At 35.0% G+C, this 15,195-nt stretch overlaps 2 protein-coding genes across 5 annotated transcripts in view; both read left to right on the top strand.

The window, feature by feature from the left end:
* Window positions 1–1,796: 1,796 nt before the first annotated feature.
* On the top strand, window positions 1,797–12,608 carry LOC142981540 (uncharacterized). 2 transcript variants are annotated; one of them, XM_076127536.1, is made up of 9 exons: window positions 1,797–2,161; window positions 4,256–4,353; window positions 4,697–5,573; window positions 6,285–6,336; window positions 6,788–6,930; window positions 7,484–7,559; window positions 8,184–8,310; window positions 8,634–8,684; window positions 8,902–12,608. In XM_076127536.1, the coding sequence occupies exons 1-9, from the start codon at window positions 2,143–2,145 to the stop codon at window positions 9,196–9,198; spliced, it is 1,740 nt and encodes a 579-aa protein (XP_075983651.1). In that variant the 5' UTR covers window positions 1,797–2,142; the 3' UTR covers window positions 9,199–12,608. The 2 variants fall into 2 exon arrangements, with proteins under 2 accessions (XP_075983651.1, XP_075983652.1); XM_076127537.1 differs by having other exon boundaries at window positions 4,236–4,353.
* Window positions 12,609–13,284: 676 nt separating this feature from the next.
* Pi4KIIIalpha (phosphatidylinositol 4-kinase III alpha) overlaps window positions 13,285–15,195 on the top strand; it is a 31,481-nt gene continuing 29,570 nt past the window's right edge. For all 3 annotated transcript variants that reach the window (XM_076128171.1, XM_076128168.1, XM_076128167.1), the window contains exon 1: window positions 13,285–13,446. In XM_076128171.1, the coding sequence (XP_075984286.1) occupies window positions 13,363–13,446 (84 nt within the window). In that variant the 5' untranslated portion in view covers window positions 13,285–13,362. The remainder of the gene's footprint in view (window positions 13,447–15,195) is intronic.

Genomic DNA, 15,195 nt, shown 5'->3' with positions numbered 1-15,195 from the left:
CTCTACTAAATTGTTGGACAATAATATTATGAGTGATTAATACAGAAATAACGAATTACCATCATAATTAGTTCCTACATGGGATTAATATTGTAAATGGCGAATCGCTATTATAGTATAATGCACCCATACCTACCCCTTCGAGTATAACAGGCGTGGAAATATATATGCAAGTACCTAGCTTCCTACAGTCATGCGTGAGCCTGATTCCGGCGGCTATAAATATAAAGGCACTATGAACTTTGAAGCTCATAAATCAATATTGTGCAGTACGCAGGTGTGCAGCGCAGATTAAATCAAACTCATCGAGAGCAAAACAACAAACAGAATACGCGCCACCATTGCAAATGATGCTGTGAATATTTTAACGCAGACATTCTGTCTAAAGTATTATTATTAAAGTGTACATTTGGCAATTTAAAATTCTACTGTACAGTCGCATACAGTGTTTAATGTGTAGGGGATCCTGTTGAACCTTGGTCAACGTTGTACCTAGAACAGTTGTGTTTTTTTTAACCTCGCGCTTATAAAAATTGTTTTTTGTGTAATTGAATACGTAGTTTACCAACATTAATGTGTATTGAGAAGCGATGCGCCGGCGTCGTGTGAGCACAGTTGAAAAGGGTAATTTATACTTTTACATTCAGAAAGTAACTTTTTCTGCTTAACCTGATGCCAATTTAATCAAAATAATGCATGTTTATGAAAATTGTTTTAATTAGAATCTAATCGTAGTTTTTCTAGCTATGAGAGCAGTCCGATTCTCACTTTAATCGCATTGGTTTTTATAGCTTGTGTTAAATGATGTGGTGGCCATATTGTACCTTGGCTGTCGTCGTCGCCGGATAAAAATCATCATTGAGATCGGAAATTGGTCAACAATTACAAGATACCTCAAGCTTTCATTAGTTCAAGCGTAATAAACTGAAAAAAATAAAGCTAGCAGGCGCTAAATCAGAGTCACTGTGCCTACATCTTGTGTGTTACCTACCTAGGACAGATTAGGTACCTACCCTTGAATTTAAAAAAAATATATTAAGATACTGTTTTGTAAAATCTCTACGTAGCTAGGTAAATCGTCTTTTCTTTCAGTCATACAAGACAGATGTACCTAGACAGTACCTACAACTAGGTAGGTATGTCAAACATGCCGAATACAAAAAAATGGTCAAGGTAAAACTGGTTCTCCTACCAAGTTTTCCATATTAAAATAATTTAAAATTGAAGAAAAGCTACATAAGTGCCTAGGTAGGTATATCTATTCTGTACTCTATTGTGCTGTTTAAGTTGATGTTGTTTGTTTATTTCGTCTCTACGCCAAAAAAAAGGGAATTTACTTAAGCAGTCAACATTTTCTTTCTCGATATTTTCGAGATGGACGTTTCTTCAAATATGTAGCGGTCGTTAGAAATACCGATAAAGAAAGAGACATAATATTAATTAATTAGCTTTGTCTATAAGATTAAATGCATCTAATTTCTACAATGTAGAGTTAGAGCTGCTTGAATTCTACACATTAGAAGGAATGACGTAACGTAATTTCAACTTTACGTTTCAATTTACGAAGAGCATATTCTACGTCTTATCTTCTTTCCAAAATTGAAATGAAATATGTTTTGCGTACATATAAAAAGTATTATTTGGTGGTATTTTATCGTAGTAAATTATTCAAGATAATTTATATTCCATAATCCATGTTAAAGGTAATAATAATTGATTTACGTTTCGTTTTGACAGAGGAACTTAACGTGGTATTTACGAACGATATCTATCGACTTCGTGTTAGACAGTGTTAGTTCAACAAAATATCCGCTAGAGTCCAGAGTTATGGAACTTAAAGACGGAATTAGTTAAAGTATTTCTGCTCGTATTCTGGGACTGTGATGAGTGATGGGTGGGATAAACACAAGTTGAGTCATTATCTGTGTTTTCGTGTATCATAATGGTATAAACGTGTACGGTTGGAAAATAACAGTGTGTTCTGTCTGGAAGTCTATCCTGGCCTATTTACGTGTCTTACAGTAGAGCAGCTCTATTGGCCGGTATTAATATTGAATATATTTTGTACTCATAATTAAAAACAAATCGGTAACCAAAAAAACAACCCTGAAGCGTGTAAGATTTGCCATAAAGGCAAACGAAATGCAGCCCTCACAGGAAAGTAAGTACCAACATTTGTTGATGTTTATTTGTTTTAAAAAAACAATTTAAACGCTAATAAAATTGTTGTTGACAATAATACCACAAGTTAAAGTTAACGACTGAGCATCGAATTATTGAAATAAAAACAATATGTTTTGACACTAAATAACACAGCATTGAACAAACTTACATTTCATTTTATCAAACTCTTCATTGGGCTATTTCTATCAATTCTTTACATCAAACAGTTATTACATTTAACAACACATTACACTGTGCTATTAGCTAATTACAAAACAGTGAAGACAATTTGCAAATGTAGAGTTGTACAAATGTATTTTATTTCCATTTTCAAGTATAGTTGGATACATATATGCATGGTATTTATATAAATAACATTTCTAAAGCAATGTTCCATGGCTATATCCTTAATTGATGCTAATATTCTCTTGCTTTTTGAAAGGTTAAAGTGAAACTCTACCAACTAAGATCTTTAAAATTTTTCAAATGAAATTGTTTGATGATCTTGTTTGCCTTTTAAGTAGTTCATTTGCATGATAGTGTTATATAATTCTTAACACAGATTCACTAAGCTAGCGTTGATTGGTTGGATCAATTTGACTGCTTGATAGACTGATCTGCATGCATACCACATCTGACAACTTGTGTAGGTACATCAAATTGATGTTCACAACAGTATGTTACTGCTTTGACATAATGTGTTAATTTCAGTAATCTACGGAATAAAGCCATGTACAGAGTAGTGGGTTTCAAATAGTTGTCAATTGAGAGAGCCAGTAATCTGTACATTTTTTTTTTAATAATGGTAAATAATAACTTATGTGAAAGCTGCAATGTAATGCCAACTGAGTTGTAGCCTCAGATAGAAATTCTTGGTTATATTGAAAACACACCTTTATTTTAGTACAGTATTTAACATAATATCATATTATCTTGTAGGTATACATATCTGAAACACAAAACAATTTTACTGGTTTCCAACCAGGCATATGTTTTAGCTATTTGTGTACATTATTATCGTATTTGCTACTTATTATTATGTGTTTGCTGCATGTTGTATTTTGTTTCATTTCAAAATCAAAATGTTACATATAATTATACAATCAATACATCAATTCCATATAAGTTATGCTTCTTAAACTTTATGATAATACACTGCTATATAAAATCCTGCCTTGGAATGCATCCAAACTATGATCATGAAAAGTAAGTTTGTGAAAGTGCGATATACATACATAACGCTTGTTATATCGGAAGTGTAGGCAGATGCGTATGACATATATTATTTGCCACTTAAAATTTTATTCCCCTGCAATGGGAGTAATCTTATTGCAATATATAGAGCCATACACAACTAAAGCAGTCTCATATTCATCCATACTCTTTCAAAACACCACTCAAAAACTGCCTATGCTCTACTAAAAATAGAATAAAGATCAATACTAACTATTATTGGTGCGAAAATGACTTCTTCCATCTGTTACGCATTTATGGCAAATTTTTGATCTGCATTTGATACTTATGCATTATTTGAGATGGAGAATGTGCGGTTTGTTCCTCTCTCTGCCTGCCTATCTAAATATTATTGAATGAATGATACATATAAGTATACAGGGGGACCTCATAATTAAGTGCTTTATTGTATTGTATACAACTTTGTACATGAAGTTAAAAATATTAGGTTGGGGAAAAGGTTGTAACTTGTAATAAAATCTCTTTGGGTTCAAGAATCACAAATGAGTACACCTTTCATTACAATTCTTTCAATGAGCTCGTGAGGTACCCAAATATCCAGCTTTTTTGTGTAGAGAAAAGATTTTATTACAAGTTCATACATATGATAATGCGTAAAAGACTTTTTCCCTAACCTAATATTGAAATTAATAATATACACATAGGATAGCAATTATTACAACGTATTGACGTAGCACAGCAACTGCGACTGGTCTTATATTTTTGCCTTATATGATTTCTGAACTTCTTTTCTGTGTGTGACCTGTAAATTTCAGTAATTTATTCAATAATTATACAATGTGATAATGTTTTAATTTAAATTGTTTATATTTAGGTAGATTATTGTGTGTTTTTTTAGGCAAGCCGGCGGCGACGCAGGGCTACGAAGAATCGATTAATTTCCGTCCGTCACCAAACTTTAAACATATGAAGAAATACTTGAAGAGTAAATTTGAGGTAATTGAAACACCTTACATAATAACGGCCAGTTTTTTCCTCAAATGTAAAACTAAACAAATTTCATTGACATTTGTATTTTATCTCCGTACTTTCGCTGTTACTTTTGACGAAGAAACGGGCCTATAAACTTCGCGGTCCCCAATGAATAATGTTTTATTTAATAAATAATAATGTCCTAACCGATATCCGGCTGCGGCTGTCAGTTTCATTGAAACTGGCCATTGATGCAGGATTTCGTTATAGTGTCCAATTATGTGCACAATACACAGGTACACTCTCTATTCCCTTACTCTTAAAGTCCGGTAGGTCGAATAACCGAAACGACCATTTTTAATTCTAGGAGATGAACGCCGGTGCTGGCTGCAGCGGCGTTCAGCAACATGCCTCGACGGAAAGTCACAACGAACAAGAAAAAGTCAAATCTCGCAAGGAACAGAAGGAAGAAAAAAAGGAGGCCTTAAAGCAAGACACTAAAAAGCTTAAAATAAATGTCGGCAAAATTGAAAAAGAAAAAGCTGCCGTTGTGAAACAGGATAAAATCAAAATCACTGTTTCAAGTCAAGAAAAGGATAAAAAAAACCACAATAAACTAGAAAAAGTCAAAACTTCACACACCGTGACGTCACACACGGCGACATCGCACACTGTGACGTCACACAGTGTGGCGATGCAGGTGGCAGTGAACCCGCCACTGCCGCCCGACCCGCCACCGCCAGAGAACCCGGAGGTGGTGATCAAACAAGAGGTGATAGATGATGGATACCAGTACAACAGTACTGTCACATCATATGAGCAGATGTACAAAAATTACCTTCAAGACGCATCAGACAAACAAGCTTCGGATGCTCCACAGGAGCCTGTGGTACACACTTGCGCAGAGGCGCCTAAAGAACGGACAATGTGTCGTAATTTTGCTCGTGGCACTTGTGAGAAAGGATCCGCTTGTATCTTCGCTCACGAGCTGATAGTTTCACAGTTGCCGGGTGTGTACACGTTCTGTAGAAACTATCAGAATCGTATGTGTACATACGAGCGGTGTAAGTTCGTTCACGCGACAGTGTTCGAGAAGGAGTTCTTCTTTCGCACGGGGTACTTGCCGCCGCATGCTATAGCTCACTTGAAAAAGCCGCCGCCGCAGCCGGCTGCAGCAGCTCCTCCACCACCGCCCCCACCCGTCGAGCAGCCCCCGCCCCCGCCGCCACCGCCGCCGCCGGAAGGTATGAAACCTCAATGTGAAGCAAGTATGAACATTAATTAGCATATGCCCGCGGCTCTGCCCGCGAAATAGAGTATCTGTCATCCCGGAAATAATCTGTTATCATGCCAAATCTTTTCAGTTTCCCATTTACATGTGGACATGCAAACAACATTCACAACCGCAGTTAATCCTTTGACACAATTAGGTCACCAGGCGAACCTCAACTTTGTCATATTGATTTTTAATGCGATTTGTACTATTGGCTAGCTGCAAGCGCTGAAATATTTTAAGGTTTTCCCTATACAACTAACGATAAAATGGAACTGTGTCATGCATTAATGTATTTTGATGATTAATTCATATGTTTAAGCAACTTGCTGGGAGATCGTTTTGCAGAGTGTTACTTTGTTACAAAGCTTATTTCATGAATTCATTTTTTACACTCATGTGATAAAGTGTAGGGAAGTTGTCGTCGTTAACTCTCCGTCGCGTCGCCTGCTTTCCTTGCCATTCATATTTTCTTGTCATTTTCTGCGCAGCGGCTTGCTTACTAGCGCATTCTATACTAACACAGTCGCATCTTACGTCGTACGACTATATATTATGCAAATGTAAAATACTTTCAACAACTATGTACTACGCTATTTAAAAACCCAATAGTATGATACTATTCTCTCTCTCCTCTCCCAGTTAAAGTTGTATCAAATTAAATTGGTATTATCTTTTTCAGAACCAATGCCAGATCCTCAAATGTACTACACCACTGCGGCTGTTGATCCCAGGTAAATAAAGGTTTCTGGATAAGTAACAAATACTAAGAAATATTAGGATACCTTATTTTTAGCCAGTGTGAGTGTAACTCGGTCGAAACGTCAGGTTAGAATAAAGTATAGAAACCTTTATATGATTTTCACCGCGGATATGACCCGTTGTGCATCTTAGTATTATGTGTACAAGCTGATAAAAAAAACTGATAGCTTAGTTAAAAAATATTGACAGAAGTTTTAACGACCTCTATGGCGTAGTGCTTTATAAGGTGCTCACCACCGAGTCCAATTCCCACACGGAGCGATTAGTTGTGCGATCTTACTTAAAACAAATTCTTAGTGCGGAAGATTTTTTAAATCTTTTGAAATAATAGTTGTTTTCATACAATACTTTATTTTACACCACACTTAAACCACAAGCTGCCTTACTTGTTCTTAGCTTTAACAGATGATATGTTTGTTTCAGCATGACATCCATGCCGGTCATGGACATGTCGTACATGATGCAGCAGCCGCAGCCGGCGCCCGTCCAGCAGGTGTACACGTCACCCACCGCCACGATGACGCCGGAGCCCACTCTCAAACGAGCTTACAGCGAGATGGAAGAGTGTAAGTCATTCAATCATCTTATCGTTAGTTATCTTATACATATCGCGTTCCTCCGTGTTTCGGAAGGCACGTTAAATTGTGGGTCCCGGTTGTCATTTTCAAAGAACTTTGACAGTCGTTAACAGTAGTTCGACAACCAGTCTTTCCGAAGAGTATCGTTTTTTAACCTAGGTAACTGGTTTTAGGAGGTCAGATAGGCAGTCGCTCCATGTAAAATACTGGTATCCAGCTGCATCCGGTGAGACTAAAAGCCGACTCCAACGTGGTTTGATTATAATATTATGAAAGCATAGATTTAATACAATATGACATTATAATTAAGACTTGCTACACATAAATTCGCGCCGGAGTTTCGACGTTACATTCGGTAGTGTTTATCAAACAACAAAGCCGAATCGGACTCTTGTGGCGATCGGGTACTTCCTTTGGGATTCGGTTTTGCTACCCGGCTAAGCCGATTACTGCCGAACCTAATATGTATGTTCCAAGTCTAAGTGATAAATGATTCAGTTTGTAATATCAGTCTTTTTATTCTATTAAACTTTCTTTTTAGATACACCTCGTCTGGCAGCGGAGACGTTGGAATCTCTACCGAAGAAGTGCACTAATTGCGAGACGAGTGAATTCAGGTATGTTAACTAGTCATTTTAAATGCATAATAATGTTGCCAACCCGCACTTGTCAGCGAAATGGAGGCTTGACTATCTAATTATGGGAGAAGACCCTTGCCCAGCAGAGGGTTAAAATATTAATGTACTAACTAGCTTCGAATAGTTTTAGTATTTTTTTTTATAATCAAGTCACGTGACACACGTAATAGTAACTTTGTAAATATAGATATCGTTTTTTTAAAAGCATCCTCTACTTCTGGCGCTTAGAAGTGGACTTTGAAAAAATCAAATAAGTTTTTTATCCAGGGAACACTCCCTGTATAGTATCTTCCTTTGTCATTTCATCAAGACTGGTTCAGTGGGTTACCCATGAGGGCACAAGAAACAGATTCTCGCATTCACAATATTAATAATTCTTATTATGTACTAGTAGACTGGCCCGACGTCGTCCGGGTATGGTACACTTTTATCCCGTTTATGCCATTCCTGTGGGAATTTTGATCCCATCGATCCCATACAAGTCTAGTCCTGACAGTTACAAACATATTAAAAAAAAATATACGACTTGGTTCTTGGACTTCAAAAGTTATGCATTATACATACATTTCGGTGGTTATATTTATTTATATTATGGTGTTGCAGATACCAATACAACAAGGATAAAGCAGAGAAAATGATCATGAAGAGCGATGACATTAAAACAAAAATGGCGCAGTTGAACGCTAAACACGAGCGTCTATGTACCGTCCTTGTCACGTTGTTTAAACCGGTAAGTTTCAAAGAACTATACCACTACGGTCGGTACCTTCGAGTATCTAAAGTTGGACATTTAAAATTACTTATAGTATGGAAAAAAATGTTCTTGTGAGTTACACTTTTGGCGCTGGTCAGGATTTCATAATAATTGCAGAGAGCCGGTTGTCGATTGTAATAGAAAACCGCTCTTGAGTCCGAAGTCTGTCAGTTTTTTTTTATGGTTTCATATGTATGAGTCTGGACCTCGATCTATCATGACTCGAATTTCATACATGCGAGTTTAGTAGTTTCTATGAAAACGTATCCTTTAACCTATATATTTTACTTGTATTTCAGCAAGTGGCTGCTTCCAATCCCGTCAACCCAACGTTCCTTGAACTGGAAAAGGTAAAAAATATCTTAAAATTAAATTCTCTAAATTAATATCTTTTTGTAAAATTCTAATATCAATTTAAGAAGACGACTTTTATTTTATTCACGTAACTTAATCTAATAACTAGCAACAATCTAGTTTTCATCCTTCAGCATACACTTTGCATAGTAAACATTCAGATTATTACAAAAACAAATACTATTTGAAACTAATATCGTACTATTATCACAGGTTCTGCAAGGCGCCACAGCGGGTATGGGCTATGGAGCCGCCCCCACCCCTACTTTCCAAACACCAAGCTTTCCAGGAACCAGTTTCCAAACCCCCACTTTCCAAACTCCTAGTTTTCCTAGCACTAGCTTTCAAACCCCTACCTTCCAACAGCCTACTTTACAAGCCCCTAATTTACAAAGCACTTTCCAAACTCCTACTTTCCAAAATCCTTTAGGTGCCAACGCGACGGCTAGTTTCCAAAATCTATTAGCTAATATGCTAATGAGTATGGCAGAGCAGCAACCACCACAATAAAATTAATTAAAATTAAGATATTAAATGTAATAACTCGTGATCTGTGTTGTATATAATAACTGCTTCACTTTCCAACATCTTAGTAGAGAGCCTGGTATACTAAATTCAGATATTGCATGTCTAGAGTTCTTTTGAACAGTTCTTGAAGGTATGCAAAGTCCCTAACCCGCACTAGGCGAGCGTGGTGGACTAAAGCCTAGCTTCTTCCTCATTACGAGAGAAGACACTTGCCCGGCAGTGGGACATCAATGGGTTAAATTTATTTTCATTCATGTCCACTGCTTCGGCATCGGAGCGTACGGACCGTAAAGATTTGTTCTTTGTAATTTCTACGGTACCGCATCCACTAGATGGGCATTTTGGTGTTGTAGAAATTAATACAAAGTGACCGTACGCTCCGATTCCAGCGCAGTATACGCACAGCTTTATGCAGTTGACGGTGGCCTGTTTGATACAGCTACTTTTTATTGAAAATACAGAGAATTATTACAAGATAAATCGTACATGCCAAGGATCTCTACTAAGTTGTTGGACTGTAAGAATCGTTGTGTAAACTCAGATTAGTTATACAGTGTTTTGTCTTTTTCCCACTAAGATAGTTTCATACTTGAGTGAAAGTGGCAAAATATAGATTAACTAATCCGTGTTTACACTTTGTTTATTAAGGCAGTATCAATATTGTCAATAAATAAATTAGATTTTGTACATCATTTTGAAAGACTTTTACAGATTTTATCGGTATATATCCGAATTATGTCGAAATTATGGAATAAAGCCGCGATAAAATCAGTAATATCTCTTTCATTAATATTTTCATTTTGTGTTATCAAAACATTTCAATTGGCAAATGTAAGTGGGTGAAGAATGTAAAATGCATTGAATAGAAAATCTGCGTTGCTACCTGCGTAGGATGTGTTATATCTAACAAAATTCTTTGGTAAATTTGTGGCGATACCACTGGTTAATCCATACTTATCCATTCAGTAAACATAGTAAACATGGCACAACATTTGATACGAAAATAAGAAAATATTGTATCGCCTGTATCACATACCAAATCATTAAATTTATACAAATTGCTTGATTGTTCAGTATGTAATGTATTCAATAAAGCTACTATTAATGCTATGCCAATGCGTTGCGAAAACGTACAAATCATTTCTCAAAATGTGATACGTACGGACGTATACGCAGTTTGTGCACGCACTACTAAGAGTCGCATCTTCAGAGGAAGAATGTCATATTATTGTACCGACGTCTAGTCGCTTATGACTTTATTTCAATAAGGGTGCGGAGTGTGCACCTAATAAATATCAGTTGTGAAAGAACTTACGCATCGTTGGTGGTAACGCAGTTAAAGTTATAAATAGGTGTTATATCAGGAACAATTGGCCATAGTTAAACGGAAAGGATCCAACCCACACTATGGGTAAAATGAGTTATGTATACCAAAACACTCCTTGAAGTTAAAATTTTAATATCACGAAAACAATCCAAGTAAAATTCAAACCCACCATGAAGTTATAGTCCTGAGTTAGTCCCCAAAGTTAGTGATCTGAACTTAAAAGTTAAATATCTCGAAACTACGTCTGTGTGGGTTGGATCGTTTCCGTTTAACTATGGCCAATTTAATAAGTGAACGGTGAAGGGACCAGAATGTATGATGCCAAATATTTAGGTATTTTAAACGGTTACGAAGTGAGTTCATCAATAGTTTGCACGCTACATTCTATAAAGTTATAAAAAAACTGTAAAACTCTGTTTTGACTAGTTTTTCTGTTTTTCTAGTATATCAGATAATCAAAGGTAGACGATATTTGTGTGTGATTCACTTTTGTTTTCATTTTAATAAATAATGGGGTGAAACATCTTATTGATAAAAACTAATTGGCTTTAACTAGGCTGAAGGATGTCTTATTAAATTCTTGTCTAACTATATTAACGCGTAGGTAAAACGACTGGGATGGGATGCCTTTAACATAGACTGGCCACTCAGAGTCTTGTGCAGGGTAGGTAGACAAAAAAATAAGTCTAGTAGACAGACTGGCATCTACCGAAAAAATAAGGATGGGTCGTCTTTAAGATGAAAAATATAAAAAAGGTTGTGCTTTTGAGATTGTTGCACAAACACCTTTTAACAAATAATGTTTTAGTATAATAATGTTTGCAAAAGTCCGAAAATGATTCCTGTCATAAAAATTATGATGGATATATTATAAAATATTCACTGTTTTATAGCGAATATCACATTTTATTACATGAAAGGAATAGTGTTTGAGAGATGACCTGAGATCTCAGTAAGAACATTGTCACTCGTTAACTACTTGCACATTATACTAATATGAATTAATGCTTTATTTTTGTATTTCTGTTCGTAGACACAGAAGTACATAAAAGCAGTATATTGTAAAAGATACCCCTCAATTAGTTACAAACATTTTTTATTGGGTGTTGAATGATAAAATTCTTGAACCTTACAGATACAACATTATAAACAGAATATCTCCGATTCTAGCAGGAAATAATCTAAATAATTCAATCAGATCAATTAAATAATCCGTCTGAGATGTCCAATATAATAATGTAATTCTCAATTATTTTAAAATAATTTATCGTGTTACTAAATAATTTGCATTAATATCATCTTGTGTAGTATAACATTAACTTAAGTTTTACATGAGGCTTTATATGAATAAGCGCTAGTTTCACAGCTTATTAATAAATGTTAGATAACCAAACTACTAGATAAAGCGACGGATATCACAAACTACTGTCAAAATTCAATATTATAAGTTATCTAATACTTATCCAGAAGTAGTCAAACCGGGCTAAATGTCGCTTTTTTGTACATCTTTATTTGTTTATGTAAAGTTTTTATAAAGATTGTACATAACATTTGTTAGTGTTTCTTTTCATAGATATAAGTGATTTTTGTATGACGTAAGTTAGTTAGGGATATAAAAAGGTGGTAAGAAAACACCTTACTATTGAGCTGTAAGAATATTTGTACTATGTCTATTTTTTAATACCTATACCTTCTTGTTGGATACAATAGTTACAATTAAATAGATTTGCAAGACCCCATTAAATTTAAAATTTATGACCTTTGATGATATTCTTCGAGTATTTTGCAATAGTCGGATTGACATCAAATGATCTATCTTTAATCGGCGATCAACTGATGCGCTATCCATGTTCATGGATAGCTCGCGCCTCAACTTCGCATGGCACGTTAGATCGCAGGCAGCGATTCTTCACCAACAGCTTCTATAAATCGTTGGATCATTTGTTATTGTTATCTTCATCTCTAGGTTTCAAATACCGAATATTTCTCTACGTGATGATGTTTTATGTATTGACCGTGTAGAATTGAATTTATAAGAAATCAAAATAAATAAGTTGTCTTTTGACTTTGTAGTTTTATTTAAATATATGCGAAGCTTTCGAAACCCTGGAATACCCACGGCTTATATAGCCCATATCATAAATAACAGGAATATATTCGGTAACGTTAATAGGAGTTCCACTAGGTACTACATTCGGCTATCTAGGGTGTAGTCGCTATTATTTATCTAGAAGGGCACTTTGCTCAGCACGTTCATTCTTATCTAAAGCATCTAGTGATAATATTCATATCACAGTACCTATATACTTTTTGCAACAGCAGGCTCTAGCAAACTGTCATGGTTAGGCAGACTGAAAAGGGGTGTAACTGAATATTGGAGTGTAAAACTAGACAATAGCGATAGGTAATTTTTTTTTCGTGAAACCAGAAACTCAACAATCTTTAAACTGAAAAAATGTTGGACCTACTTTTTGGAAATTTTATGTGCGTATAAAGGAACGTTGAACCAAAAACGTTCCGTTTAACCTTTTTTGAAAGAAAATGAATTTTGTATCGTTGCAATCAAAATCGCCAGAAAATATGATATCGCATAATCCACAGCACAAAAAATATCTAAACAATGAAAATGTAATAAATCTGATCAACTTTTTCTTATATGTTGAAGATAAAAGAAGAACTGTGGCCGTAACTACGTCAGTTGACATAAGTAGAACCGAACGTAATATTGACAAACTGTCAAAGTACGATCGGCTGATATTGTCGATCGTAATCGTATGTAATATTATTAAAATGTCTAACGATATAATTTAAACAAAACCATGGACGAGAACGAGTTTTTCAGACAGACTGTGCAGCACCTAGCGCGATGCCTATCCTCCATAAACCCGACGCCATGGGAAAAGGTAAAAATTACGACACGTATTTTGCAATCTTGTAAATTTTGAAACAGTATTGTTTTCATGACTAATCGCCCATTCACTTGGCTTTCAGTAGCGTTGTTTGTTTCACTAACTTTTGGCAAGTTATATGACACCTTGGGACTGGCTGAAATTGTTTATGTATTATTGTTTTTATAACATCGAAAATACGCGTATGACCTCACTGGCTAACATTATCTCGATAGTAAAAGCAAAAAGGGTTGTGATTCATCGAGCTCGTAGTTATATATATGTAGTAATACAACATTAAACAATGATGATCTAAGTGCTAACTATGATTTGTTTACCTTGAACCATTCCCATTATTTTTTAATTCTCATCTAAGTAGCAATGACATTGGTTTAAACAGTCACAGATGTAATTAAAAAAACTGGTATTGTGTAGAAATACTTGTTTCATGTATTGCATTTTATAGTAATTATATTAGCCCATATTTTTGTCAAACTTATTTGAATGTTGGCTCAAACTATCGGAGGAAGACTAATAAGTAATTATTTAAAGGGCAGTAACATTCTTATAATACTCAAATAAACATGATTTTCCTATATTTTAATAGATTTATACACAAACTGTTCTGTTCTTACAGTAAAAATAAATAAAAATACAATGATATTTTTTTTTATTATCAATATCCATGCTTATTGCACTTGTTTATTGATATTGGCTTGCACTTTTGCACTTAAACAATACCAATAATGGAAAAAATTATATAATAAATAATATATATAACCTATTCTTTAGTTACACTACAGTGTATGTTGAATAACTTTTCTTAATTAAGGGTGATATGAAAGAACCTATATGACTGTGCAGTGTCTACACTGTAGATAGTAACATACACTAAACAGTCATGTAGAGTAAGATGCTCTGAGGGGCTTGAGTTGAATAATAGTTGTATAAAGAATGTACTAAATATCCTACTAATATTATTATTATAGTTTGTGAGAATGTATGTATGTATGTATGTTACGCTTTCACGCAAATACTACGGAACCAATTATGATGAAATTTGGTATACAAGTAGCTGAAGACCCAGAATAACACGTAGACTACATTTTATCTTGGAGTCCTGGGGGATCGGGATTTACATGGGAAGGGTTTTCACCCAGACAGAGTTGCGGACAGCCTCTAGTACCAAATAACTTCATGAAGTTGGACATTGTGTGTATTCACTCATTAAAATAGGTGTTTATGGCCCTACTCCCCAGAACTCACTAAAACCTCAATCATGTTTGTTTGTTACTCTAATACTATGTTACTGTGAATTCTACTACAAATATAACATTGGGAAAACAGTGTTTGTACGGTCAGTTATCCTACTAAATTGAATAAGGAAATAAATGTGTAATAATAATTGGTACATTTTCCATTAAAATTTGTGTGTGTTTTGATAAACTTTACATCAAAATACAGTTAAATGAACAACTTTTTTCATGTATTCATACTAAAACAAAGTACCTACGTAATGGTGTTACATTACCATCCTTTGATATAACTACATATTGAATAGATACAATACATATTTAAAATCACGCCCCTTACTTATCGGGGTGGGCAAAGCCCAAATAACACTACAACTTATTATTATATATTATCCTAACTTATATTCTATAGCTATTTAAGCATAGTGATATAAGCAGCTTTTTAGCTGTAAATTGACAAAGAATTAATTTCTGAGAACAAGTGCCACAATTTATGGTCACAGATTCTATT

Source organism: Anticarsia gemmatalis, chromosome 20 (assembly GCF_050436995.1).
Source record: "Anticarsia gemmatalis isolate Benzon Research Colony breed Stoneville strain chromosome 20, ilAntGemm2 primary, whole genome shotgun sequence".
NCBI lineage: Eukaryota > Metazoa > Arthropoda > Insecta > Lepidoptera > Erebidae > Anticarsia > Anticarsia gemmatalis.
This window is presented reverse-complemented; position numbering and strand designations above follow the sequence as displayed.